The 24,922-nt window shown below is 50.4% G+C and overlaps 1 protein-coding gene across 9 annotated transcripts in view; it reads left to right on the top strand.

Annotated features, from left to right (window-relative positions):
- TBC1D1 (TBC1 domain family member 1) overlaps positions 1-8,720 on the top strand; it is a 237,843-nt gene extending 229,123 nt beyond the window's left edge. For 8 of the 9 annotated variants that reach the window (XM_077879631.1, XM_077879625.1, XM_077879637.1 and 5 more), the window contains 2 exons: positions 4,385-4,558; positions 8,205-8,720. In XM_077879631.1, coding sequence (XP_077735757.1) covers positions 4,385-4,558; positions 8,205-8,408 — 378 coding nt within the window. In that variant the 3' untranslated portion in view covers positions 8,409-8,720. Of the gene's footprint in view, positions 1-1,198; positions 1,466-4,384; positions 4,559-8,204 lie in introns of those variants that run through there. The other variant, XM_077879635.1, reaches the window with a different exon arrangement.
- Positions 8,721-24,922: the final 16,202 nt, after the last annotated feature.

The raw sequence follows: 24,922 nt of genomic DNA, 5'->3' as shown, positions 1-24,922 counted from the left end.
CATACAGTGGGACAGGTTGAGTCCACAAGCAGTACTCTGCTGATTTCTGATCACAGGCACGGGAGTGAGAATAGAGAGAAATTCTAGATGCCTCTGCGTTGAGCGTTGAGCTATGAAGGGGAGGGTGGTTGTGGATTGGGAGCAGCTGTGTAGGGAATTCAAAATCTACATTTTGGGGCCCAGGTTTTCATCCTGCCGAAAGTCTTGATGGGCAGCCCTTAGGATGCCAGGCAGCTCTCTGCCCTCCCCCTCCCATGCTTCCCATCTGGAACTTGACGTCTGTCAGGCTCACTGCCCCTCTCCCACCTACTTAGAGAGTGCTCTCATTTCCAAGTCCTACCCGGAGATGAGGCCTGAGGGCCGGTGCAATGCCTCGGCAGCCTTAGAGGGCCCTCAGGCTCAAATCTCGGGGGCCCACAGGGTGAAGGTGACAGATGCATTCATTGCACACGACAGGTCATGTATATGAATGGGCAGAGTCTGGACGGTCCTCTTGATAGTGGCTCCATTTCATTGGATGCCTTCCGCTCGAGCAGTGGGGACACGGCCTGCGTCCAGGGTGGGAGAGAAGGTAGCTAAGGACAGGGCTCTGTGGCTTTGGCTCGGCATGGGCAGGCTGGGAGCAGCCAGCCACAGCAGGGCAGGTCCAGAGTTGACAAGAGGCCAGGGCAGGAGGAGAAGGGCCTCTGAAGTCTCTGTGGCAGTTCCTCAGTTTGACTTAACTGTTAGTTGAATATGAGCCATAAAAGTCCTCTGCCCCAAGAAGGGGGAAGCCCTGGGAATAAACAGAAATGAAGAGAAGGAGGTCAGGTTGGTATGCTTGTCACGGTGAGTGCTGTCTGCCTCTGCCTCTCAGTTCAGTGTGAGGAAGAAGGCCAGAGTTGGAGGGGGACTTCAGGAGACAGAGCAAAGAGCCTGCTTTCAGTGTCCTTGGGGCTGCGTTCGCAGTGTGGCCCCAGACCCGCACCTGTCCTGGTATCCTGTAGGAACTTGTCAGAAATGCGGAATCTGGGGCCTCACCCCAGACCTGCTGAGTCAGAATCTGCATTTTAACAAGATCCCCTGGGGATTCACACACACTGGAACATTTGAAAAGCTCTGCTATGGGCAGCTTCATTGAAAACACACTAGACAATTCCCTGTTCTAGTTGAGCTTGTAGGCTAGAAACCAGAATCTTAACAAGGTTCCTTTGTTCAGAAGACACTCCTCCAAATCCCAGCATTGAGACGGCCTCTTCTGCACTGGGAGGAGCCCTCACCACTCTGGCGGTCTGCACTGTTGAAAACAAGGACTTGGGCAGCCCTGGTGGCTCAGCGGTTTAGCGCCGCCTTCAGTCTAGGGCCTGATCCTAGAGACCCAGGATCGAGTCCCACGTTGGGCTCCCTGCGTGGAGCCTGCTTCTCCCTCTGCCTGTGTCTCTGCCTCTCTCTCTCTCTGTGTCTCTCATGAATATATAAATAAAATCTTTCAAAAAAGAAAAAAAAAAGAAAACAAGTACTTGTTTCAAAGGCCAATCAGTGCCATACCAAAAGGGTGGGGTACACTGAGGAGGAATATTTTACCACTGGCATTGTTTAGAATTGCTTGCATGTGGTGATAATAAAAAACAGACCAGTTTTTAGTTAGGTTTCTTATTTTTAAATTCACTACAGGCCCTGTAGCCCTGGTTGCTGACACCCGGGCACACTGCTCCGCTATCCAGCCCTTGGTCCACCGCTGAGACGGACGGACTGGTCGGGGAAGGGCCTGGAGTTTGGGAAGGTGGAAAGTATGTGGCCAGTTCTGCAGACGTCAGGGTTAATGGTTCCATTATACAGAGTGTCCACGACTGACTGCAAAGAGGAACTCTGGGTCTCCCAATAGCAAATGAGCCAAGAACATAGACAATTCACTAAAGAGGAGCTCCATCTAGTAAACAAATATCTGGGAAAATACTTCGCTTCATGCATAATTTGAATGACATATAATGCTCTACGAACTTGATTAACAAAATGAAAAGTATTGAGGCCAGTACCCAGTGCCAAGGGTATATATACTATCCCTGGCACGATGGTATGTTGTTGTTAATGGCATCGTGCGTTGATTATTCCCATTTGGGAAGCAGTTTGGCGATGTGTATCACAAGCCAGTAAAATATTCATACCCTTTGACTCGGTGATCCCATTTCTTGGAATGTATCCTTAGGAAATAATCCAAAATATGGGAAAAGCCATATGTACGAGGATGTATAGTTAGATACTTTGCAAGTTAACCAGACATCTAGCACATGATGAGTGGATTAACATGGTTATGGCACGTCAAGTAGATAGAATAATGAAGCCATTTGTCATTCTGGTCAGGAAGCATAGACAGCAACTCGGAAAAGCATCATTTGAGGACTTGGGCCCTTCTTTCTCCACCAGCCACGTACAGCCATGCTATGGGATCAGTTCTAGGGCACAACTGCAAAATCAAGGGCTCTCGGTGTTTCAGGAGCCAGGAGATAACGATGCAATTAAGCAGCGATGATCATGACCCAGGATGGTTCCTGGGAATGGATGGGAGTCCTGAGAGTGCCTGCGGCTTTGGGCACAGCTGAGAGCCATTCACCTTAGCAGGTCATCAATCTATTAAAGGCCACAGGTTTTGTTCCCACGTTTTCCAGATTAGTAGCTCATTTAAAAACAAATCTGTGGAAGAAAAAAAGCAACTGCATGACATCTGTTGGGCCTCGTATTTATAATTGTACACCAGCGCCACGGCAATCTCGGTTTTAATGTTTGTGGTTTTTACTGTGTTTGAGCTATTCAGAGGTTCCGTGATGTGGCGTCCTTTGTAATTTTGCTGAAGCACAAGGTTGCATGTGAGGGTTTCATGACAAGCGCGTGGAAGCGGCTTCCTTAGCTAAGTGAGCACCTACTCACCTTGCCAGGTGTGTGCTGGGAGCTTCCACAAGTAATGCCCATGGCGATGCTGGGAGCTGGGTGCTCTCACCCCCCTGTCGGGGGCCAGGAACCGAGGCCAGGAGAAGTCAAGTTATTTGCTCAAGGTCATTCAGGGCATGGCCAGTGAAGCCCTGATTTGAGTCCTGAGTCAGTTGGCTTGACTGTGATACAGAGATGATAATCCCTGCTGACCCCACAGCCACTGAGGGCCAGCAGAGATTCCCATCCATACGGCAAGCTTTCACACGCACACACACCACGAGGACAATGCGTATTTGCTTTTCGGCATAGAATGACCTTTGTGCCTAATTGGTCTTGTCCATTGAATTCAGTTGAAAAGCAGGAAGCTGAAAAGTTAATCTGAAGGCAGAGAAGATTGTTGGGAATGGTGAGAAAGTAAACGTGGTTCTTGAATATCGATTTCAGGGAAGATAGGGTTCATCCATGTTTGAGTGATTATGGGGCGCCATTGGGGAAAAATTAGTTTTTCATTGATTTTCACTGTGTTGGGAGTTAGTTTTTCAGGAAAGGCAGTGAAGAGTTCCTTTGTGCTCTCGTAAGGTCCAACTGCATCCTCTCCATGTGTGTCCTGAGATGCTGGCCTTGGGTGTGTGGTGCCAGCATGACCGAGTGCTCAGGCCCGCACACAGAGCCGCTCTGGGACTTTGCTCCCGTGCTGAGCCACGGCCTATGGGGTGATCCCACAGAGACAGCCTGTGGGAGGCAGTGGCCACTCCTGACCCCCTCTTCAGCACCGCTTCCATCCAGCTCACTCAGAGAAAGTACAAACACCAAGAACTCACTTGTGCACTTTGGGGCTGTTTTTCACACGGGTGGTTTTTTGATCACTGTTACTATTATGGGCAGGAAGGCATTGTTTCGTGTTCACTCATCTGTGTAGGCGACATTTGGGTTTTGGCTCATTTCTGCATATCTTATGTGCAAAGGAGGGTTTTTTAGTAAACAGTTCCATTACTTAGCTGTTCTTGTAACTCTAAAAACCCAACTGAACTATAATTAAACTTTGACTCGGTGACTGGGCAAATGGAGCTATGATTCTTTTGTTTTGTTTTGTCCCCCCCCCCCCCCACCACCACCCCTTGACCTGTGGCTGATGTGTCTAACATAATAGAATTTCCGGAGAAAAAGGAAATCGGCACTGAAATAAGAAAAATAGATTTTTATAAAAAGCCTTTGAAAAAGTAAGGTTCTCTGGCTTTTGGAAAAATGAGTATCAGAGACCCAGACCCATTGCTACCTTAGGTTTATTTCTCAATGCCTCCTTTGTCCTTTCTTCCCGATTAGGACTGTTCCCTTTTCAATGCGAGTTTTCCTTATCCATCACCGACGGCATGGGCCATGGCGTAGGTGCGTGGTGGATGCTCGTTGGCGTGGCCGCGCACGCGGCTGTGTGATTTTTCTCATTTCCAGGGCCTGACGACTTTTCTGTATATAACAGGTATTTGAGATGGATATCTCGAAACAGTTACAAGCCTATGAAGTTGAGTACCACGTGCTTCAAGAAGAACTTATCGATTCCTCTCCTCTCAGTGACAACCAAAGAATGGACAAGTTGGAGAAGACCAACAGCAGCTTGCGCAAACAGAACCTTGACCTGCTTGAACAACTGCAGGTAGAGCATATTTATGAAGCTGCTTCCTGCACCCGCTGCTCGTGGGAGATCATTAGCGCACCGGAGCACCAGCGGCCTGGGCTTTCCCATGACCGCGGGACCTCTCTCCCCCTCAGGCCCCCAACCGGTCTGTTTATAGTTGGGATCAAAGGTATCCCAGGAGAATTGGTCCTTTTTATTAGGGAGCATTCAGATTATCCTCCGCTGAGGTCAGACAGTCCTGGAACTTTCTGAGCGGCTGACCCTGCACTTTAACCCTTTTTAGGAGAGAAGCCCAGCTGGGAACTGGGGGTCCAGGATGCTGAGGGGACTGTTCGCTGAACGCCAGCAATTGTGCTTTGAGTAATAACCAGAGAATCAAGGGCTTGGGCTACTGTGAGCGAGACCAGCTAGGTCCCTGGAGGAGGGTTTGGGGAGGGGAATCCCACAGAGCTCTACCTAACAAAATAAGCCAGAACCTATGGTCATGATGTGTGAGTCCTTACTGCAAATAGGAAAGTTAGATTAAGAGGGACATAGTTCTCCCCTCTAGCAGCTTCCGTTTTAACATGGATAAATGTGCATGAGGACATCTGGTAGGAAGGCAAACAGGCCATGCATATGGAACGGTGAGTTGGGGAGAGCCTGGGGATGTAGTCCAGACACCCAGCTCTTGCCAGATCCAGGGTTGTCACTACCCCACTGTCATGCGGGCAGACTGCTGACCTGCTCTGTCCCATTCCCTCCCCTACATGACACAGAATCCCTGACTGCTTAGCACAGCTCCTTCACCAATCAAATAGGATAAAGTAATATATAGTCTGCATTTTCAAATGCCATAAGTGGGTGGGAATGCTGTTAATGTTAAGGGATTGTTTCGGGGGGATTTAAATTTTTGAGTTGCTGCGAGGACAAATACATATTTGTCCCCAAAGTCCGTATTTTATGGTGTTCCTGGGCTGTCCTTAGAATAAGCTTTCTAGCCTGACCTAAGCCTCTTATTTTTCTCCATAGAAAGTTGCCGCTTTGCAGACACAAGCTTGGCAGTGATACGAGAAAGGCCAGCGTTTGAGAGCTTAATAAATCAACCCTTGTCCAAAATGCATTCCTCCCAGCAGGGATTTATCCCAGGAGACCTAGTGGCTATTTACTGTAGAGGAACAAAGAAAAATGCTTTCCCTGACCAGTCCTAACTACCAAGCACATTCTGAATTTTAGCTTTTTTCCCTCTAAGACTGAGATGTCCCACCTGAAAATATGCTTGTGTACAACAGCGTCTCCAGGGTGTCTCAGCTGTCCCCCAAAGGGGAGGCTCACGAGGACATACAGCCTTATCTGGTCTTTAACGGTCTGTAGCAGAGGTGGTGGTTTTAAGTGGCTTCCAAACAGTAGGTCTCTGAAATAGAACCTGATAGGAACATTTCTGACAAAGCTCAGACTTGCATTTGAAGCATTTGGCTCATGAAGATAGTACGGAAATAAAAGGTTCAGTTTACTGGGCTGATGCCCATGTAAAGGGCGCACATAACTTCACGTGGCTTCTGTGATCGCATACCCCTCTCGTGAGGAGAGGAAGCCGTGCAGAGTTGCTCAGCTCCCTCCGTTCCTCAAGAAAGGCACCAGGCAGTGACCGGTCATGACAGACATCCTCCTGGCAATGGTCTCTCTTTCATCAAGCGGCTGTGCACTTCTGGGGGTGACATTCAAGACTGCAGCTGTGCCGGCCCACCAGTATGTGGAGCCCTTGCCTTGCCGGGGCCGGGGCCACGGAGATGCAGAAGACCCTGCTGCTGGCCGAGAGTTGGGGCAGGGGTTCCACTGTGTCAGTTGTGGGTGCCTGAGGGTCGTTCCCCGGTTATCCTCCAGGAGTCACGTGGACTCCTGTCTTGCAGCCAGACTATATATGTTCTGTAAGACTCACACCTCCTTGCCTTTTTCCTTTTTTTAACAGTTTTCAGAGTCCAAGGATGGGTGTTAAATATAATAGTTTCCAACCAGAGATCTTGGGTTTTTCCCAGAGTATCAAAATTGACCTGTTTTCTAGCTTTGTTCTGTTCGCATGAGTTGTCAGACATACCAAGGGCCCACGTTATCTTCTCGTTGAACACACAGTGTTACGTAGCAGCCAGAGAGCAGTGTTCCACCTGTTTTGTCCAGCAGCACATAGAAGACGCTTGCGTGGACCTACCAGACGTGCCAAATGATAAAGGACGTACATTTTTTTTTTTATAAGAAGCACTGTGAGTCATCGAGTGCCAGTGAACTAGGTGCCGTGGGAGGCCAGACCCACGCACAGGATGAGACGTGCTTTTTTCCATGAAAGAGCTTCAGGCTCATTGAGAGTGACGTTCACGCAGAATCGTAAAGGACCGTGCAGTACCGCTCACCACTAAGCTGCGTGGCACAAGGGAGTTCCACGGGCCTCGAGAACGAGCGGTCCTTTGGGTGGGGGGTGTCCCAGAGCTCGCCCGTGGGTAGGAGCGCTTGCAGGTGCGCACCTCAGCGTGACCACCCCTGCCCGGAAAGCAGACACCCTTAGGATCTCAGTCCTTTTCTTCCTTCTATTTTGAGTGTTGAGCAGCGCAGCCAGAGCTAGACTCTGAGTCGTGAGTTGTCTGTCTGGCACAAGTGTTGTCTCGTTCAAAAACCTGCTTTCCTTGTTTTGTAAAGGAGCGGAAAAAAAAAAAAGTCCCATTTTCCCTGCCCCCAAATAAAGGGGAACATGTAGAGAGCTGGACCGGATTGGCGAGATGGAGCGGCGGCTTGCTGGGCTGCCCCCTGAGCGCGGCGCCAAGCAGCGTGAGCCGAGGGCCGGGCCAGGAAGGCCTCGGGGACAGGCCGGACTCCCTGCGGCCTTCTCAGGAGGCCCCTCAGCCTCACTAGAGCCCACCGGCTGCCCGGAGGCCGGCCCGGCTAGATGAGGAGGGCGAGGGCCAGTTGCTAGACAGAAGCACCTTGGAAGGAAGCTCTGTCCACCTGACATCGGGTGCCAGGGCCCGAGGAGGCACACTGGGCGGGGGGAGGGTGCTGCTGGTCTCGGTGAGGGGGTGGCCCCCTTCACAGATGCTCGGCCACCTGTGCTGCCGGGGCGATGCCCGTGCCCTTGACGTGGCCCTCTCTGCACCTAAGGAGAAGGGAGAGGACGTGTGCACGAGACGGCGGGCGCCGCCGGGGCCTTCCCTTGGGAACCATTTGCCTGTCGGTCTGAAGCGCGTCTGCACATACGCGTGTGGGTGTCTGTGCAACTAGGCCGGGCGATGCTGCGGTCGTAAATAAAGCTCCAGGTCTGGGTGGCGTGGAGCAGCGGGAGTCGTTTGTTCCCCGACGCTCCAGCTCTTGTTCGTGAAGCATCCTTGGCCCATATCAGAGCTGTCCTCCCTGGCGTCATCAGTGACGGGGATCGGCTCCCTGTGCCCCCTGAAGCCACCATCTCAGAGTAGCCACAGCAGGGAAGGAAAATGCCAGAGGCTCTCAGACCGGCCCAGCCTTCCCACGGGGGAACCTGGGAAGTGGAGTCGTCCTTTGTGGCCAGAACTGATGATAAACTCGTCTCTGCCAAAATCGGGCTCCGCAGCGTCTCCAGGGCTGGACGGTGGCATGTGCAGCAGCCCCCCCGCCCCCCCGGGTTCCCGCTGCGCAGTTCACACTCCCTTCTCTTATTCTCCAGGTGGCCAACGGTAGGATCCAAAGCCTGGAGGCCACCGTTGAGAAGCTTCTGACCAGCGAAAGCAAGTTGAAGCAGGCCGCCCTCGCCTTGGAGCTGGAGAGGTCAGCCCTGCTGCAGACGGTGGAGGAGCTTCGGCGGCAGGTGACAGCGGAGCCGCGCGGGCTGGAGCCTGACCTCACGGGGCCCGGGCCCGCGGGCGACTGACCGCGCGGGAGACAGCTCCTCGCCGGAGCACGGCTCCGGAGGAGACACCGGGGCCCCATCCCAGCACTGGCCAGACCTTAGCTGAGAGGGACAGAAGATGCCAGAGGGAGGAACAAGGCATGATGCGTGCTTCTCAGGGAGGACACTGGCTTGCCAGCCTGCACGCTGGCACGGACTAGAACTTGCAAGTCGCAGGGCCTGACCAGGTCCCAGTGTTTTTGTTTAGGCTGCAATTTGTCCCTTCTCCAGTCCTGATTACTGTACCCAGTAGGTGTAGGTGGCATGGACGTGAATAAATGCACTTCATGTTTCCACGGTGTTTCCTTTTTCAGTATTGCTGTGTTTGCAGAGGACGATTAGTCCTGTGGATCCAAGAGGCGGAAGGGCTGGAGAGGAAGCTGCTGGCCCCAGTGTGGGTCCCTCGTCCTGCCACACGGTTTGTGGGCCTGCACCCTGCGGGTCACCGGCAGGGGTTGCAGCCAGCCCCCGTCTGTTCTCGTTCCAGAAGCCCCAGATAACCAATAGGACATCTTGAATTTCTCTCTCTTCTGGATATTTAATGAAGTTTGTCTTTTAAAAAGAATAGTTTTCATTTTTTTACTTAGTCCTTAAATATCAGTCGGGGTCATTGTAGATAAACATTTCACGGGTCAATCACCAGTTTTTAGGCTCAAACCCAGAGCTGCTAGCGAGCCCCCTGCATTCACAGACTCTGAGATGATGATCTCCCTGTGGGTTTTCATGGTCATGCTACAGCCGTGTATTTTTTTTTTTTTTTTGCTGCTGTGTGATGCAGGGCGGCTGTGAGCCCCTCTGAGTGGCCGCCCCAGAGAGTCGCGTTCCCTTGCAGAAGTAGCGGGTGCATCAGGATTGTCAACGGGTGCCAGAGATTCTGGGACTTTCAAAAAAATGTGATCAGCCACAAATCGCGATCAGACATATGGCAGCTGAGCGCAGTTTTTCAGAGCTAGGAAATGGGTTTTGGATATAACTCCTGACAGTGACCCCCTTCTTATCCCTCTGGGTGACGAGAACCCTGTGCCTTCGACAAGCAGCCACTCCTGGCTGGCGTGGCCTCCTCTGGCCCCCGGGTGACGCCTCTCCACAAGTGCCCTCAGAATGGGCTGTCGGCTGAGAGAGGAGCTCCGAGGGCACGTCGTGTCCCTTTCTGACAGCAGGACCACTCTGGCCTTTGTCATCGTAGTCCCTTCTAGTCCACAGGGGCTTGCCGTGACTCTCTGGGCAGCAGGTGTCACTTTCAGCCTGAGGTGAAAGGAAGGATTTCCATAATGGAAGTCATGCTAGGTGTCCCCAGGCGTTTCCAGGGGGTGACAAACGTGCCATCCCCAGTACCTAACAGGCGGCATTTGGGACTCTCCTGTTCTCTGTGTCAGGGGACAGCAGTTCTCCTCACAAGTCAAGACAACCAACCCCCAGGAGGCTCTATTCCAAGCTGTTGTACCAGAACTTAGAGGAGTTAACATCTGAGGGCTTCTTTTCCACATATTTTACTGAATGTTTAATAATATTGAATTTTGGACATCTTATAACCATTACTCAAAAGACATTGACTCTGCAATAAATCCATGCCCACACTTCGATGGTGTCTGTTTTACTTGTAAACTTCGGATTCTTGCTTTTTCAGCCCAGGTAAGGGAATGAATGCCTCATGAACACCAACGGGTCAAAGTGTAAATATTACCTAACCCACAGTGAAGTCATTTGAGGTATTGGCACCTTGTTTCCAGTATTGTCACCCAAGTGCTTGTTACATTTAGCACCTCTGCAGGAGGGCAAGTAGTAGCAGTAGTGAGGCCAGCTACATCAGTAGCAGGTGGCAGCGAGCGAGCACTATTAGGAGGTGGCACTGGCCATTGAGGACTAGCGACACAAGCCTGTGGATACAGGTCAGACAGCCTGTGTAGGACCTAGCCAGGGAAAGAACCATCCATAGAGCCAGTTCACGTTACTGTGTGAGGATTTGCAGAGGCAAATTCTTTTTTCTTTCTTTTTTTTTTTTTTTTTTTTTAAGATTTTTATCCATTTATTTGAGAGACAGCCAGAGAGAACACAAGCCGGGGGGCGGGTAAGGGAGAAGCAGGCTCCCTGCTGAGCAGAGAGCCCACCGTGGGGCAGATCCCAGGACCCCAGGATCATGACCTGAGCCAAAGGGCAGATGCTTAACCGACTGACCCACTCAGGCACCTGCCTTTAGTTTTATAGAAGCTGACTTTCCATTTATGTCAAGTTTTTTTGCTGCCATCTTTGGAAAAGATTAGAAAGAATAGGGAAATGGAAAAGCTATGGAGCAACCACAACGTTTATTCTTTGGATAATTTGAAACTTTTGATGACAAAAGATGAAAAAGAACATTCTTAGTATCCGGGCTTCTCTGCCTCTGTATCTCTCAACTGAATAACCAACCATTTTGGTTGTAAACCCTTATTAGCAAAGTTTGAATTTATCCCGCTATATACATATTAAAGCATTTTGCACATGAGTATGTTTTATCATAAAGTAGAACATTTAAATGAGTTGAAACAAAATAGTTAAAAATTTTTAATGATTAAAATAGTGATCTCCAGTGTTGTTTTTTTCTTTTAAGATTTTAGTTACTTGAAAGCACGAGAGCACACACATGAGATGGAGAGAAGGGCAGAGAGAGAGGGAGAAGCAGACCCCACTGAGCGTGAGCCCCCGACATGCAGTCCAGTCTGATCCCGGGACTCTGAGATCATGACCTGAGCTGATGTCAGATGCTTAATGGATCGAGCCACCCAGGCACCCCCTCCCGTGTTTCTAAGGGGAACAACAAACACCTGATCATTTAAAATACAATTTTAAGACTGTGACACAATAATTCAGATGTCAGTTCCCAAGTTCAGCCTCGTTGGATTTAAGGCTGGAAAAAGATGCCTTCCAAATTCTAAAGGGAGGAAGGGCACTGCTGGTCATTAATTCACTTTTATTCACCAATTACGCACAGGTGTTTACTGAACTCCAGCTAGTAAATTTCCATCTTCCCTCCTGTCAGACTAATGCAAACTAATCGAAACACATTAGGGTTTTATGTTTTTTGTTTTTTTTTCAACCAAGGACCTTAAAGCCCTCAAACTCTTCACTTGGAAAGTTTTGAGCAAGTTATGAAAGCATCTCCAAGACTGTTGGAGCAATGTTTACATGTTTTTTGGCCAAGAGATGACCTAAGCACAGCAACACTTCCAAATATCCTTTTCTGAAAAGCCCTTCTTTCCATAGGACTTCGCTTAGTCTTGTCTCGGGCTCTGACTGTGATGGGGCAGGGGGTGGAGTAGGTTCTAGTGTGTGGCTATGTGGCTGCCCACTCAGCTGCCCCATGCCTGCTGTAGACAGGGGGTCTCACTGCCCCCCCAGAGTTGGGGGTGGGGTGGTGGGTGGGTGCAGAGGGCCCGGAGAGGAGCAGGAAGGAGCTAGACATTAAAAATAGCGCCTGTGATTCACTGCACTTTATTGCTGCAGTGTCCTTCGCTCGGAACCTCGGAGATTGCCTGGGCCATCTGACGGGGAAGGGGACCACATTTGTCACATTGCTTCTCCCAGTCAGACCCAGCTGCTGTGCCTCAGCCTTCTGGCTAAGTCCTGCCTTTGTTTTTGTCTTATTCCCCAAGATTAAGAGGCGCGTGCTCCCCCAACTGAGCCAGTCAGTGTTTTTATCTTATCCCATGTGCAGATCTAGGCCAATTTGGGGTGTCTTCTTACTGTTCCTCTAGACATTTCTTCTTTCTAAAATTCTGTGTTTCTCATTTCTCCCAACTGTAGGAAAAGCTGACTGGCTACTGTTAGACTCTGGCTGTGGCTGTCAGCCCCCTGCAGGGTGACATCCTGGGTCCCATCTTGAGGAGTCCGGAGATGAAGTAGCACATTAGGGAAGTAGAGGCAAGCTTGCTTGAGGTGGGAGGGGAAGCAGGGGTGTCCATTTAATGACATCAAATTTCTGCCCACTTCAGGCCTTCCTGCCTTCCTACCAAGCATGGCATAATCCCATTTTCCTTCCTTTAAGGTACACGGCGATCACTTTACTCCTAAACTTGAGATGCTCAAATCATCTAAATGGCTGGGTTATTAGAAAGGACGAAGTGAACTCTTTCACTCAGGATCCTTCCCTTTCTCCCATATGTGCTGTGATCATTCCTAAGACCACTATCCCCTGCTGTCTCCCCATAGTGAAGAACCGGCCCGGCCCTCATCTTGGGCTCTAATTCTGCAGCCTCTGATACCCTGCTTGCTTGCCTGCCTGCTTGCACTCTTCCCAGCAAATGGTTGTGGTGCCCCCTGCTCTGAACCAAGCCCTGATGGAGGTCCTGGGACTACCAGGTAACTGTCTGCTGTCACTGAGCTTTTGTTTAGCAGGGGGGATAGGTCACTGAAATCAATCACAGCATGGGGCCTGCCTACTGAGTGGTCAGCGAAGGCTCAGCTGAGGACCTGGTATTCAAGGTGAGAGCCCAGGGATAAGAAAAGGAAGCAGCTGAGGAGGCGTTGGGTGAGGGTGTTCTGGCCAGCTTGATGTTGGAAGAGTGCTTTCCAAATGATGTCTGATTCGATGCCAACCTTGAGTCCTGTACCAAGAGAACCCTTTTTAAAAATCCCAATGCAGGGGCACCTGGGTGGCTCAGTCGGTTAAGTGTCTTCCTTTGGCTCAGGTCATGATCCCAGGGTCCTGGGATTGAGCCCCGCTGAGCTGGGAGTCTGCTTGTCCCTCTGCTCTCTCTCAAATAAATCTTTTAAAAAATTGTTTTTGATGCACTTTTAACACTACATCTTTTTCAGATGGCAAGGAAATAACCAATATTTTTCAAGGTAAAACTCCCCTTGCTGTATAGTCCCGTAAATATAAATGATCCCCCGACTATTTCAACTGACCCAAGGGAATCTGCTGTTCTCAACTTTGCATGGAGCTACAAGGAGGAAGGAGTCGGTGAAATGACATTGTGATGGGCCCCGGCCGGGAGTGACCTCGCTGTTTCCGTCTGTGCTGGTCTCGCTGCACATCTCACAGCTTGCACACATGGCCCTCTCAGCTCCACGTGGGGACGATCCACAGGGGGAAACTAGCAGGGAGGGAACATCCCTTAGAGTTAGGTGTGACTTCAGGGCCTGAGAATCCAAAACGGAAGGTGAGTCAAAAGACTCTGAAACTCCAAAAAGCAAATCCTGACTGCTCACATCACAATCTGGGTTATGGAGGAAATATGGGTAAAGAATCCTTGATTACTGTGAATATTCTCCTGGAATGGGTTGAGAATGGTGGGAGAGGTACTGCAAACAGTAATGTAGAAATTTTGGAAGAATTATAAAGTTAGCCAAAATTCCCTTTTTTTTTTTTTTTTTAAGGGAGGAAGTGGACAATGTAAATGATGGTTTGTTGAGACCCATGAGGCTCCTGTCTGTGTGGATCATGAGAATATTCTTGCAGACATTCCTGGAATCTTCAGCATCTTCTTCAGGGCCTCTCGGGTACTTCTCCTGAACCATGTTTGTGTTTAATTAATCCAATGTCAGCTGTGCCATTGAACATTGCATTGACATTTCCAGAACACTCAAAGCCAAACCGGTGACCCTTCAGTTAGCAAATGCCGTAAGCATTTGTTCTGACCCGTGATTCATTTTGACCTTTGCTGGTCGTACTTTAACTACAATTATTTCATGCTTTCTCATATTTTTAATATCTTTGAAAGTCACCGTAAAACATTTGAGGAACAAGATGGAGCCTGGTGAATATAAATAGAAGCAGCTTCTAGTGGTTAAAAGCACAGGCTCTTGAGTCAGCCGGGATCCAACCCTGATTCTGAGTCTTAAAAATAGAAATAATAATAATAGCCATTTTGTAGGATTATTTGAATATTTATAAAGAGCCCTGAGCACTGTCACTGAGACAACGTTAAGCGATAAATGTTAGCTATTATTACATTATGATTACATAAACGAAATGTATCCAATTCTGTGGGCTTGATATTGGCCCCAGGCAAAATTCTTCAAGAGGCTACAATCCTATTTAAAAGGTGATCTTTAAAACTAGTATGATTCCCTAGGACTGTATCATATGAGGCCAATATAATTTTACGTTTCTGAAGTGTGATGACCAAAAAGAAGATGGAAAGCTGTAGGAAAACATACCTTGATGTCAGCAAAGCTTGTAACAACACAGATCAGTAATTTAAATAAGTTAAAGCTTATTTAACTTATTAAAGCTTAAATCAGTTAAAGGTACATGGAAACAGAGGACACTTTAGCTGGGCTGATTCAACAGATGGAACCAGCAAGACCTCTAGATGGTAGTTCTCAGCCCCAGTTACACTTTGGAATTACCTAGAGAGATTTTTTTTTTTTTTTTTAAGATTTTTATTTATTTGAGAGAAAGAGAAAACAAGTAGGGCAGGGACAGAAACAGACTCCCCTCAAACCAAGGAACCCAACATGGGACTCGATTCCAGGACCCCTGGATCACAACTTGAGCAGAAAGCAGCCCCCTTAACCGACTGAGCCCCCCAGGCACCAGAGAGACTTTTTTTCCAGTGCCTGTGGGTTGTCCAGGCTGATAAACTCAGTCTCCCTGGAGTGGGGCCTGCGTGTTGTGTTTTGTTTAGTTTTTGTTTTTTCAGCTCCCCTCTGATTTTAAAGTTTAACCAAGATTAAGAACTACTACTGTAATTATATGGCTTGAAGGGAACCTAAAAGCTAGGGGTTTTATCATCTGAGCTGGATTTTGTCCTTAGCCCCGTCCACATTTGTATCAGTGACCTATAGAAGGACCTGGGGCGCATACCTCTCAGACGCATGGGTGCCGCAAAGCAAATGCAGTGAATGACCTGACAGGCCTTGATTGATGTTGACAAGCTGGACCCATGACCCGATTTGAGCAAAATGCCCTTTTAAATGTCAGGTTCTAAATCCACGTGTAGGGCAGTGGGTCCCGGAGTGCAAACCCCGGACCAACAGTGTTGGCATCATCTGAAAACTTGGTAAAAATATAAAGTCGCTGGCTCTCCTCTAGTCTACTAATTCAGAAACTGTAGGGGGTGGAGCTGGCAATCATTCTAAAAGGTCTTCTGGGGAATTGTGGTGCCTGCTAAAGTTTAAGGACCACTTATGTGCAGGTGTAGGGGGATCACAATGGCCAAATACCAAGTGGGAGACTCTTGTGTTAGCAACAACCCTGGGGAGAGAATCTCCTTATTTGTGATCTATTATCTTTATCTGTTTATTAGTGATCTTTTATTCTCACTTTCTCATTGCTATGAAGACCTTTCATTCTTTGTGGGTTGTGCCACTTGCTTCTTTGTACCTCATTCACGGAATAAATCCATTCATTGAAGATCTAAGTAATTCCAGAGACTGTCAAAGAGTGAGAAATGGGAACGCCTGGGTGGCTTAGGGCATGATCTTGGGATCCTGGGATCGAGTCCGGAATTGGGCTTCCCACAGGGAGCCTGCTTCTCCCTCTGCCTGTGTCTCTGCCTCTGTGTGTGTGTGTGTGTGTGTGTCTCATGAATAAATAAAATCTTTAAAAAAAAAAGTGAGAAATGTTGAGTGTAGCTAAAAAACAGCAGTCACATGGCAGGCACTGTTATGAGCCCCTTCGATGAGTATGAACTCTTCTGATGAGGGAAGGCACAGTTAGGATTTGATCTACTGCAGCCATGGAGTGATGTCCTTTTTGGTTGGTTACCAAGGGTTGAAGGGTGGGTTTGGTTAGCTTCCAGTGTTTTTAGCAGGTCACTAGGTGTGCTGTGCCCAAGGAGCTTTTGGGTAAATAGTAAAGAAGATTAAGAATACCTGACCACCAGGATTTAAATTTTAAATCCCCCTCCCTCCTCCCTTCCCATTCTCTGAAAAGGGGCAGGTGAGGGGGAAAAGAAAAATCTGCCTCAACACATTGGAGGAAACAGATCAAGGCCAAAAAGGTCAGGAGGGTCCCTGCAAGGTAGACAGCTGGCCCTGTTCCGGGGAACACCAGAACACCCCTCTTGGGGGCCACGTGGGGAGAACAGGGTGCAGAGGGTGAATATATGTCTTGGACAGTGGAACAAACACTTCCCCTCCTCCAGCTCCTGGAGAACTTGCAGGTAGTTCATCCACAAGGGGAGATACAAACCCGAGACACCCCCCCCCAACGCCCAGGGCTTTTTTTGAGAGTAAATTGCCTGGAGCCAGTCAAAAGTTGCCTGAAGTGTCATGTCTCAAGGTGCATTTCTCAACCAAATGTGGAAGGAGCAGTCTCATTCCAGCAAAATGTCCAGAACCGATTTTTCTGTGGCTATGGCCAGACTCAGCCACTTTTAACTGTGACCTGGCCTTGGAGGGCTCCAGGAAGCTGTGACCCCGAGTGTTCTGGGGCACACCGTTTTGGATTTTGTTCCTCTTGGAGATTAAACACATGCTAGTGTGTGTTAAGGACACTCAGTCCTAGAGTAGACGTGATATTATTTATAATAAGAAATAGACATATTTGTTCTCTATCCCAGTTCCTGGTGCAGAACTCCTAAAACCATTGGAAGCTCCAGGGATGGGAGCAAGAGAGGTATCATTTGTGATGTTAATGAGGTAACTTTTGGAAAGCACCTTGGACTGGAGGCCGGTTGCCTGTGGAGCCAACCACACGATTAGAGAGTTGGCACTTACTGTCCCTACCCCCTGACCTCCTAGGATGGTAGAGGCCTCCTCCCCAGGTTGAATCAGTCACCAATGGCCAATGATTTCATCAATCGTGCCTATGAAAGGAAGCCTCTATGAAAACCCAAAAGGACAGGCTTCAGAGAGCTCCTTGGGTGGGGAGTACATGGAGATTCTGGAAGAGTGGCATGCCCAGAGAGAGCGTGGGAGCTCCACACCCTCTCCCCACACTTCCCATCCCTCCCACCTGACTGATCCTGGGGTATATATAGCCTTTTACAATCAATCAGTAGCAAGCAGACTTCTTATACTGGTTCCCGGGTTCTGTGAATCGCTCTAGTGAATTAAGTGACTCCAAGGAAGGGGTCATGAGAACTTTGATCTGTAGCCAGTGGGTCAGAAGCACTGTGACAACCTGGACTTGTGATCAGCATCTGAAGTGGGATGGAGGAGGTAGGGAAACAGTCTTGTAGGACTGAGCCCCATAACCTGTGGGATCCGATACCGTCTCCAGGTAGACGGTGTTCAAATTGAGCTAAACCGCAGGACCCCCAGCTGGTGTCTGAGAATTGCTTGGTGGTGTGGAAAAACCTCCCACACAGGGGTTGGTTTCAGAATTATAGTCAAGAAACCTGGTGTCCACTTTCCCAGTATGTGGTCTTTCTAGAACCTGTTCCTACCTGATTGTTGTGTCACATGCACGTGGTAAAAACAAACAGCAGAAACATGCAAAGTGAAAGCAAAGTCCTCCAAGGCCCTCTCTGCCCACGTGTTGCAACCCGAAGGCCATGGCTCCTATTAGCCTCTCAGCCCTTCTTCCAAAAATTGAAATGGATATCATAGGAAACACGCGTGTGTGTGTTTGTGGAAGCCTTTTAGGTTGTAACAACCTGGGGGCCAGGCCAGGCCAGGCGTGTGCCGCTGTCTTCTAGTGGGTAGAGGGCAGAGATGCTGCAAAAGCAGCCCCCAGAGCCAACACCGCCGATGTGCAGAGACCCCGCTCTGGGGGGTTTGGGAACCTGACTTCATCACAATCCCCTGGAGGTGGATTTGAACACAGATCGCTGGGCCCCACCCTCCGAAGTTTCTAATTCAGCAGATCTGGACTGGGGCCCCACACTTTGCACTCTGACAGGTTTCCAGGTGGTGCTAACGTGGCAGGCCCGGCAGGCACCCCACTTCCCCAGCCTCTGCCTGGGGCCTGCCCCTCGTCCTCACGGGCCCGTGTGGGCTCCCCGGCGCCGGCCCCCGGTGCCACCAGCAGGAAGGGATGAGAGACAGCACTGGCCCTCCGTGAGCCCCCAACCGACAAGCAGCAGAAGTAGCAGAAATCCTTCCCAGTCGCGGCCCCGCTGGCAAGAACCCAATAGAGAAGCCACAGCCAGTTGCCCAAGGAGCTGGAAGATGTGGCTTCTTGCACCGTGTTCACTCCCCGAGATGACAGCAGCGGATCTGATTGCCAAAAGGGAGGAGAGAGGACGGCTACCAGGACAGTTTGCTGAAAGGCGCCCTGCACCGCACCCCTGCTCACCCTCATCGCCCCCACCTCTCCCCCCTCTCCCTCCCCCCCTCCCTCCCACCTCCCCCTCACCTGTCCCCCTCTCCCCCATCTCCCCCAACCTCTCCCCCCACCTCCTTCCCACCTCTCCCCCAACGTCTTCCCTCTCCCCCCCACGTCTCCCTACCTCTCCCCCCACGTCTTCCCCCTCTCCCCCTCTTCCCCTCACTTCTCCCCCTCTCCCCCTCTCCTCCTCTCCCCCTCTCCCCCTCTCCCCCCACCTCTCCCCCTCACTTGCTGTTCCCTGGACACACCCGGTCTCCGCTCTCCTGCTGCCAGCACACTCCCTGCTCGGGCATTTGCGTTTGCTATTCCCTTTGCTTTTGGAAGCTCTGGTCCCAGTCACTTGGCTCGTTCTCACTCCATTCTGGTCTCAGCTCAGTTGTCCCTCCTGGGGGTGGCCGGCCCCCCCCCGAGCACCCCAGCAGGGAGCCCCCACCCCGCCTGCCCCTGTGCGCTCTCTCCCCCCTTGGCCTGCTTCCCCTGCCCCCAGCGTGCTGCCTCTGCGTCTGCTTCTCCGTCGTCCCTGCCACAGGAAAGCAAGACTGCGGAGGGCAAGGCCTGTCCTCTTCACCGTTACATCCTGGAACAGCACATGGCACAGAAGACGCTCCCAGATCTTTGCCGAGCAAGTGAAATCTTCCATTGTTGACGGGCCCTGCCAGATTGCTCTTCCAGTAGATTTGTGTTTAGGTTTTAAATTCGGGAGCCCGCTCACCCCCTCATTAATGTGGAATATTTTCTCTGGGCTTCTTGTGCAAGTCGTGGCCCTGAAACACTCCTCACTGGTTCCTCTGCCTCCCTGGGGCGGCCTCAGCTCCCCAGGTCCTGGAAGCTACGCTTCCCAGCTGGGGTGTGAGCCAGAAGAAACAAAGTGGGCTGGCAGCAAATCTTCCTAACTAGGCAACACTGTTTCTCAAAGGAACATGTGATAGTCACACTCCTTTAATGCAAGAGCCCAATCAAGGGAGAGGCATTGATGCAGCCGATTTAGCCCCCATCAGAAAAAATCATCCCCTATCTAAACTATCTTGATTTACAAGATTCTTAATGGCTCAAAAGTGCTGTATCAGCTTAAGCTGATCTAGGAAAATAAACATTTCATAACTGTGATAATATAAGCGCCTCGAGACACAGAACAGCTCAGCCCCGATGGACGGTTCTTATAAATAAACCAGGCAATAGCACACTACAGAAATAACTAGAATTTCTGTGACTTCATGGGGAGCCAAATGGAAATGCCCTTGCCAAGTGAATGCTAAAGTCATCCCATCGTCAAAATATGGTCAGGCACTAGATGTGAGCCAGACATTTCGCTCCAACGAGGGCCACTTCTCAAGTGGAACCCAGTTAACTTGAGGCCTCAAATGGAATTTTTTATGCTTTGACTTTAGAGAAAGGAGACGCGCTACAACAAAGTGAGTCCATCTAAAGGGTCTGGTTAAAACCAAACGGAAACAAAATGCCAGCAGCAGGCCTGGAACCAGCTTTGACTCAGTGGCTTATGTGTTCTACATCGACCGCCCATGCCATCTGGATTCACAACGCCCCGTAGCCCAGCAGGGTCCTGTGTGATTAAAAACAGGCTAGGCACTGGTCCATGAGACAGAGATTTTCAGCATCACTGGTTAAAATAAAAACAGCTTCCTGTTAATCAGAAGAGGCCAGTTATCGGAAGAACCTCATTTCCTCAGCATTTTAATTTTTGAGATTTTATGGTGATAAGAAGAAAGCAAATTATTTTTCAAGGGAGTGTGCTATAGCAATTTCTCTGGGAAATTATATTTTCTGGGACAAGGTGTCCGTGTAGGTCTTTTTTGGATGGACGTAGGAGTATCCCAGACAAGTGGGCACCCCCTGACCCCTTTGCCCATTGGCTCAGTTCTGGGGTAACTGTGTGTAGGGGCTGGGCTGCACTGAAGCCAGGTTGGCCAGAAGAGGTCATTGGGTTCAGATTGTCCCCATAACTTCCCCTGGCGTGCAGGTGGGGATTTTTTTCTTACTCCCCAGATTCCAGTAGTTAGCTTGGCAGTCTGCATGATGGGCAGTCAACGGGGAGGAGTGAATGCTTCAGAAGTCTAGGCCAACCCAAGGTTTGAGAAGGTCCCAGGTGAGTAGGGACCTGTGTGAACCTAGGGGTCGTCACCTCCGTGGCTTCAGGACTAGCAGGCAGCAGCCACAAAGTCCCACCTTGGCCCCATCCAGTCTTCTAGAAAGTTCTAGCATTTTCTGCACAAGGCAGGGATCCTAATCCTGTTAAACCACCTGTTAAAGCGGGGGGTGGGTGCAGCTGCCACAGCAGCAGATTACCAGTTAGGGAGGCCCTACCCCCATGCTCACTGGTCGGAGCAGCTGTCAGTGAGCTCAGGTCCTCGGAACACCAGAAGAAAATATTTTTCATGTGATGTGTTTGGAAACTCTTTCTCATACGCAGAGGCACACGGACCCTTCCTTCGAAGGCCACAAACCCAACGGTGTTGCAGACACTTTGGAAGCCAAAGCAGCTTTTCCAGTTTCCGAGGCTGTGTGAAAAGGCTGCCGCTGTTCCCACAGCTGGTGGTTGGAAGATTCTCGCCCTTTCATTCTCTTTTCTCAGTTTCTTCCTCCCTCATCAGGTCCCTTCCCTGGAAGGCTCCCTTGATTTCCCCACCTGTGACAGCCTGGTCTTGGCGGGGAGCCTCACCCCAGCTACGGACTTGGAAGGAGCTGCAGAAACTATGTCCCCTGAGAGCAGATGTCTCGGCGGCCCAGTGTCCTCCAGACTCTTGGGGGCCACGGCCTTGTAGGCTCCGCTCACAGTGCCCGTGACCCATTTGCGCCCTGACGATAATACCCACCCCGTCAGGGGCCAGGGAGGAGAAGACGGAAGACAAGCTGGACGTGCTCCATCCCAGGCCGCAGGCCTTTCCTCCCTGGCAGGAGCACCCTGCTCCTCTCCCGACACCCTGGAAGACCTCAGCTGGAGACCACCCCGAACAGTTCCATGGCACGTCCAGCCAGTGCTCCGGGCCCGCGCCCCGTGTGCAGTCCAGGTGCCCCGGCCACACGTGCACACCGAGCACTGGAAATGTAGCAGTGGGAATGGGAATGTGCTAGAAGTATAAACTACACAGCAGATTCTGGATACTCGGTATAGAAAGAGAATGTAAAATGTCTCATTAATCCTGTTTCTATTGATGACATTGTGCAACGATACTATTTTTGATATATTGGGCTAAATAAAACACGTTAAAATTAACTTTGAGGTGTGTTTCTTTTTATTTTTATTCACGTGGCTACTAGAAAACTTAAAATGATCTGTAGGGTCTGCATTACAGAGGACGAGGCTACTCTAGAAGCTCTGGAAGGAATGCCAATGTGCTCTGAGGATCAGGAAAGTTCTTGAAGGGCAGAGCGGGGGACAAGGTTTCACCAGAGAAGGAGAGGAGGGTTTTTTTTGTTTTTTGTTTTCTTGATAGGGAAATGTTTGGACTCCCCAGCGGAGCAGCTGGGCTGGGGCCGCAGGACGCCACCTGGATTTTCTCAGGTGCCTGTTTCAGATGATGTAAGCTCAGGCCAGCCTCTCCGTGTGTGCCCTGCAGCTGGCCAGCTGTGATGGGGTCCATCTCCAAGCCCCTGGGCCCTGCAGGAGGAGAGGGACCTGTGCTTGCCCTGCAAGTCTCTGGTCCAGACAGTGGCCAGCACAGAGGCATTTTTGCATCTGGGCACAAAGTCCAAGAGTCACAGCTGCTGTTTCAATGCTGAGGAACTATCCTAAGCCCTTACTGGCCAGTGTTCCCCAAAACCCTGCTCAGTTCATTGAATTACTGAGCGTGTTTCGTAAATAAGGAAGCGGAGTCCTCCAGGGGTTAATAACCTGAGGTCTCACCAGGTAAGAGGAGAAGCCAAGATTTGCCCCCACGGCCCTGCTTCTGCACTCTGAACCACCGTGCTCTACGGTGCTCCAGCCTCTGCTTGGACCTGGGCCCCACCCCGGCCCCCCCACCCCCACCTCTCTCCACCCGGGCCCCACACCCCGGCCTGCAGCTGGCTGCCGGCCCAGGCCAGCTTTCCTGGACTCTGCCGGCTGCTCCTGATCCAACAGGTACAGCCCGGAGTCCCTGCCCAGCACCCAGCCCTGTGCCCCAGGCTGTGGAATGTAGGAGAAGCCTCCAACAGCTGCACTCGAGTTCCCCGCTGGCTGGGGCAAGTGTGGCTTGGGTTGGGCGAGAGGGTGAGCGGAGGCACTGGCTCCCCCTGCCCTCCCCCTGCCCTCCCCCTGCGCTTCCCCCTGCCCTCCCCCTGCCTTCTGGGCGCCTCTACTCAGGCTCTGCTCCCCACGGGGCTCTCGGGCCTGTGCCTCTGGTCCAGCCTTCTGTTTTCTGTTCCACCCTGGCAGGTTCCATCTGGCATTTAGATCTTATAAATAGCCCGGCTAGGGTGTGACTCGGGTGGAGCCCTGGAGCTGGCACTCCACCCTGAAGGGAAAAAAAAAGCTTATTTAATTCATTTCTGTGCTTGGAAGCCTCTCCCTGCGTCGAAGGCCAACTAGGCGGCAGCTGCTGGGGTTTTTCCTTTCCCCATCCCAAGGTGGCCGGCGGATTCTCTGCGCCTGTTGACTTAAGCTCTTACAGGAGGTTGGGTGGGGCGGGCGTGGTAGGGCCAGAGCGGCTCTGAAGTGGGCTGGCCGACTTCCTGCGAGGGCCTGTGGGTGGGGGTGGGCGAGGTTCCACAGGGCACCCAGCCCTTCTCTGTTGCTTCCAGGATGCAGGAATTGGGGGGTGAGGCGACGGTTTCCCTGAGAGAGGGAGATTCAGCTGGCCAGTGCCTCAGGGAGCCCCCAAACTGGTGCCCTAAACAGACACCCCCTGGAAAGTTCTAGGTCTCTTGTCTCCTGTAGAATTGGGGTCTCTGCACCATGCATCCGGCATCCACCCTGTGGTTTGTGTGAGCTCTAAAGAGCTGTGTCCTGTCAGGGTAGTGGGGATTACATGCCCACCCGGAGTTCCTGGGAGGGTGGCCTGGTACAATGCATGGAAAGCACTTGGCACAGCGCCTGGCACCCAGGGAGGGCTCACAGATGCCAGCTTTCCCCAGCTTCCATATTAGGTTGGGACACAGAGTCAGATAACCCTCAAAGAACAGTTCCTGAAGGCTCGAAAGCCACTTATAGGAAGACCAGAGGTAAACTGGAGGGTTTCCAGTTATCAGCCAAATGTTAATATCCTAAGTGATTGTTAAAAATGAGAGCATTAGATAATAAAATGTAAAATGTATATTAATGCATAATTTAAAAAAGCATCACAAGATAAAATAATGACTAAAAAAGCAAAGTAAGTGGGTGTGTCAGCAGACAAAAATGAGGAACAGCCAAACACTCTCCACATTGTTGTTATGACAACTCCTTGATGTGTGACCTTTTGGTTCCTTTCCTACACATATATTAATTTGTGTGTGTGTGTGTGTGTGCACATGTGTGCATCTGAGCAGGCTGGGAATAAGGCTCTGATGTAGTTAGTGGAAGGAGTTCTTTGGATATCTGTGGATGTGCCTGGGGCCTGTGTGACTGAAGCAGGGGAGATGGACCGGGGTCGTGCACGGGGTCCTGCAGACAGAAGAGGGATGACAAGGAAGGATGTTATGGCCCTTGTCCTCCACCCTCTTTGGAAGCAGGTTGGAGTTTTCTCCACGGAGATGGGTGAGGACCATCGCCCACAGGAAGTGTCTTCATGAAAGACTTTATGAGACTCTAGGCATAGGCCTCAGCACCCAAGTCACAAGCTGTGGCACAGGGTTGGGGGGCAGTCTCGACACTGTCAGCAGTGGAAGGTTTCTCTAAGGGTCTATTTGGTGGACTCCAACAATGATGACTTACTGCAGAAAAAACCAGTGGAGAACTCTGTGTTTCTTGTGGCCAAGATGCTGACAGCCCTTGGCAATTGCCCGGAAATAACGAGATTTCAAAGGGAGGCTCAGGTCCTTCTATTTGGCAAGGGGAGCTCAGCATCATTGGAATTTGGGCATAAATGTGAATATGATGTCATTATTAAATAATATTGAATCATTTGTAACACTTCATAAGTAGCCCTTGTGTGGTTAATTAGGGTGAAAACATTGATTATTTTCCAATTCAGGTATAATTAGCATACAGTGGTATATTAGTACAACAGAATAATTCAACAATTCTACATCTTACTCAGTGCTCATTGTGATAAATGTACTCTTAATCTCCTTTACCTACTTCATCCATCCCCTCACCTGCCTCCCCTCTGGCCACCACTAGCTCGTTCTCTATAGTTAAGAGTCTGTTTTTTTGTTTCCACGG

This window comes from Canis aureus, chromosome 2 (genome assembly GCF_053574225.1).
Source record: "Canis aureus isolate CA01 chromosome 2, VMU_Caureus_v.1.0, whole genome shotgun sequence".
Lineage (NCBI taxonomy): Eukaryota > Metazoa > Chordata > Mammalia > Carnivora > Canidae > Canis > Canis aureus.
Note: the sequence above shows the minus strand (reverse complement) of the source record. Positions and strands in the feature narration are given on the sequence as shown.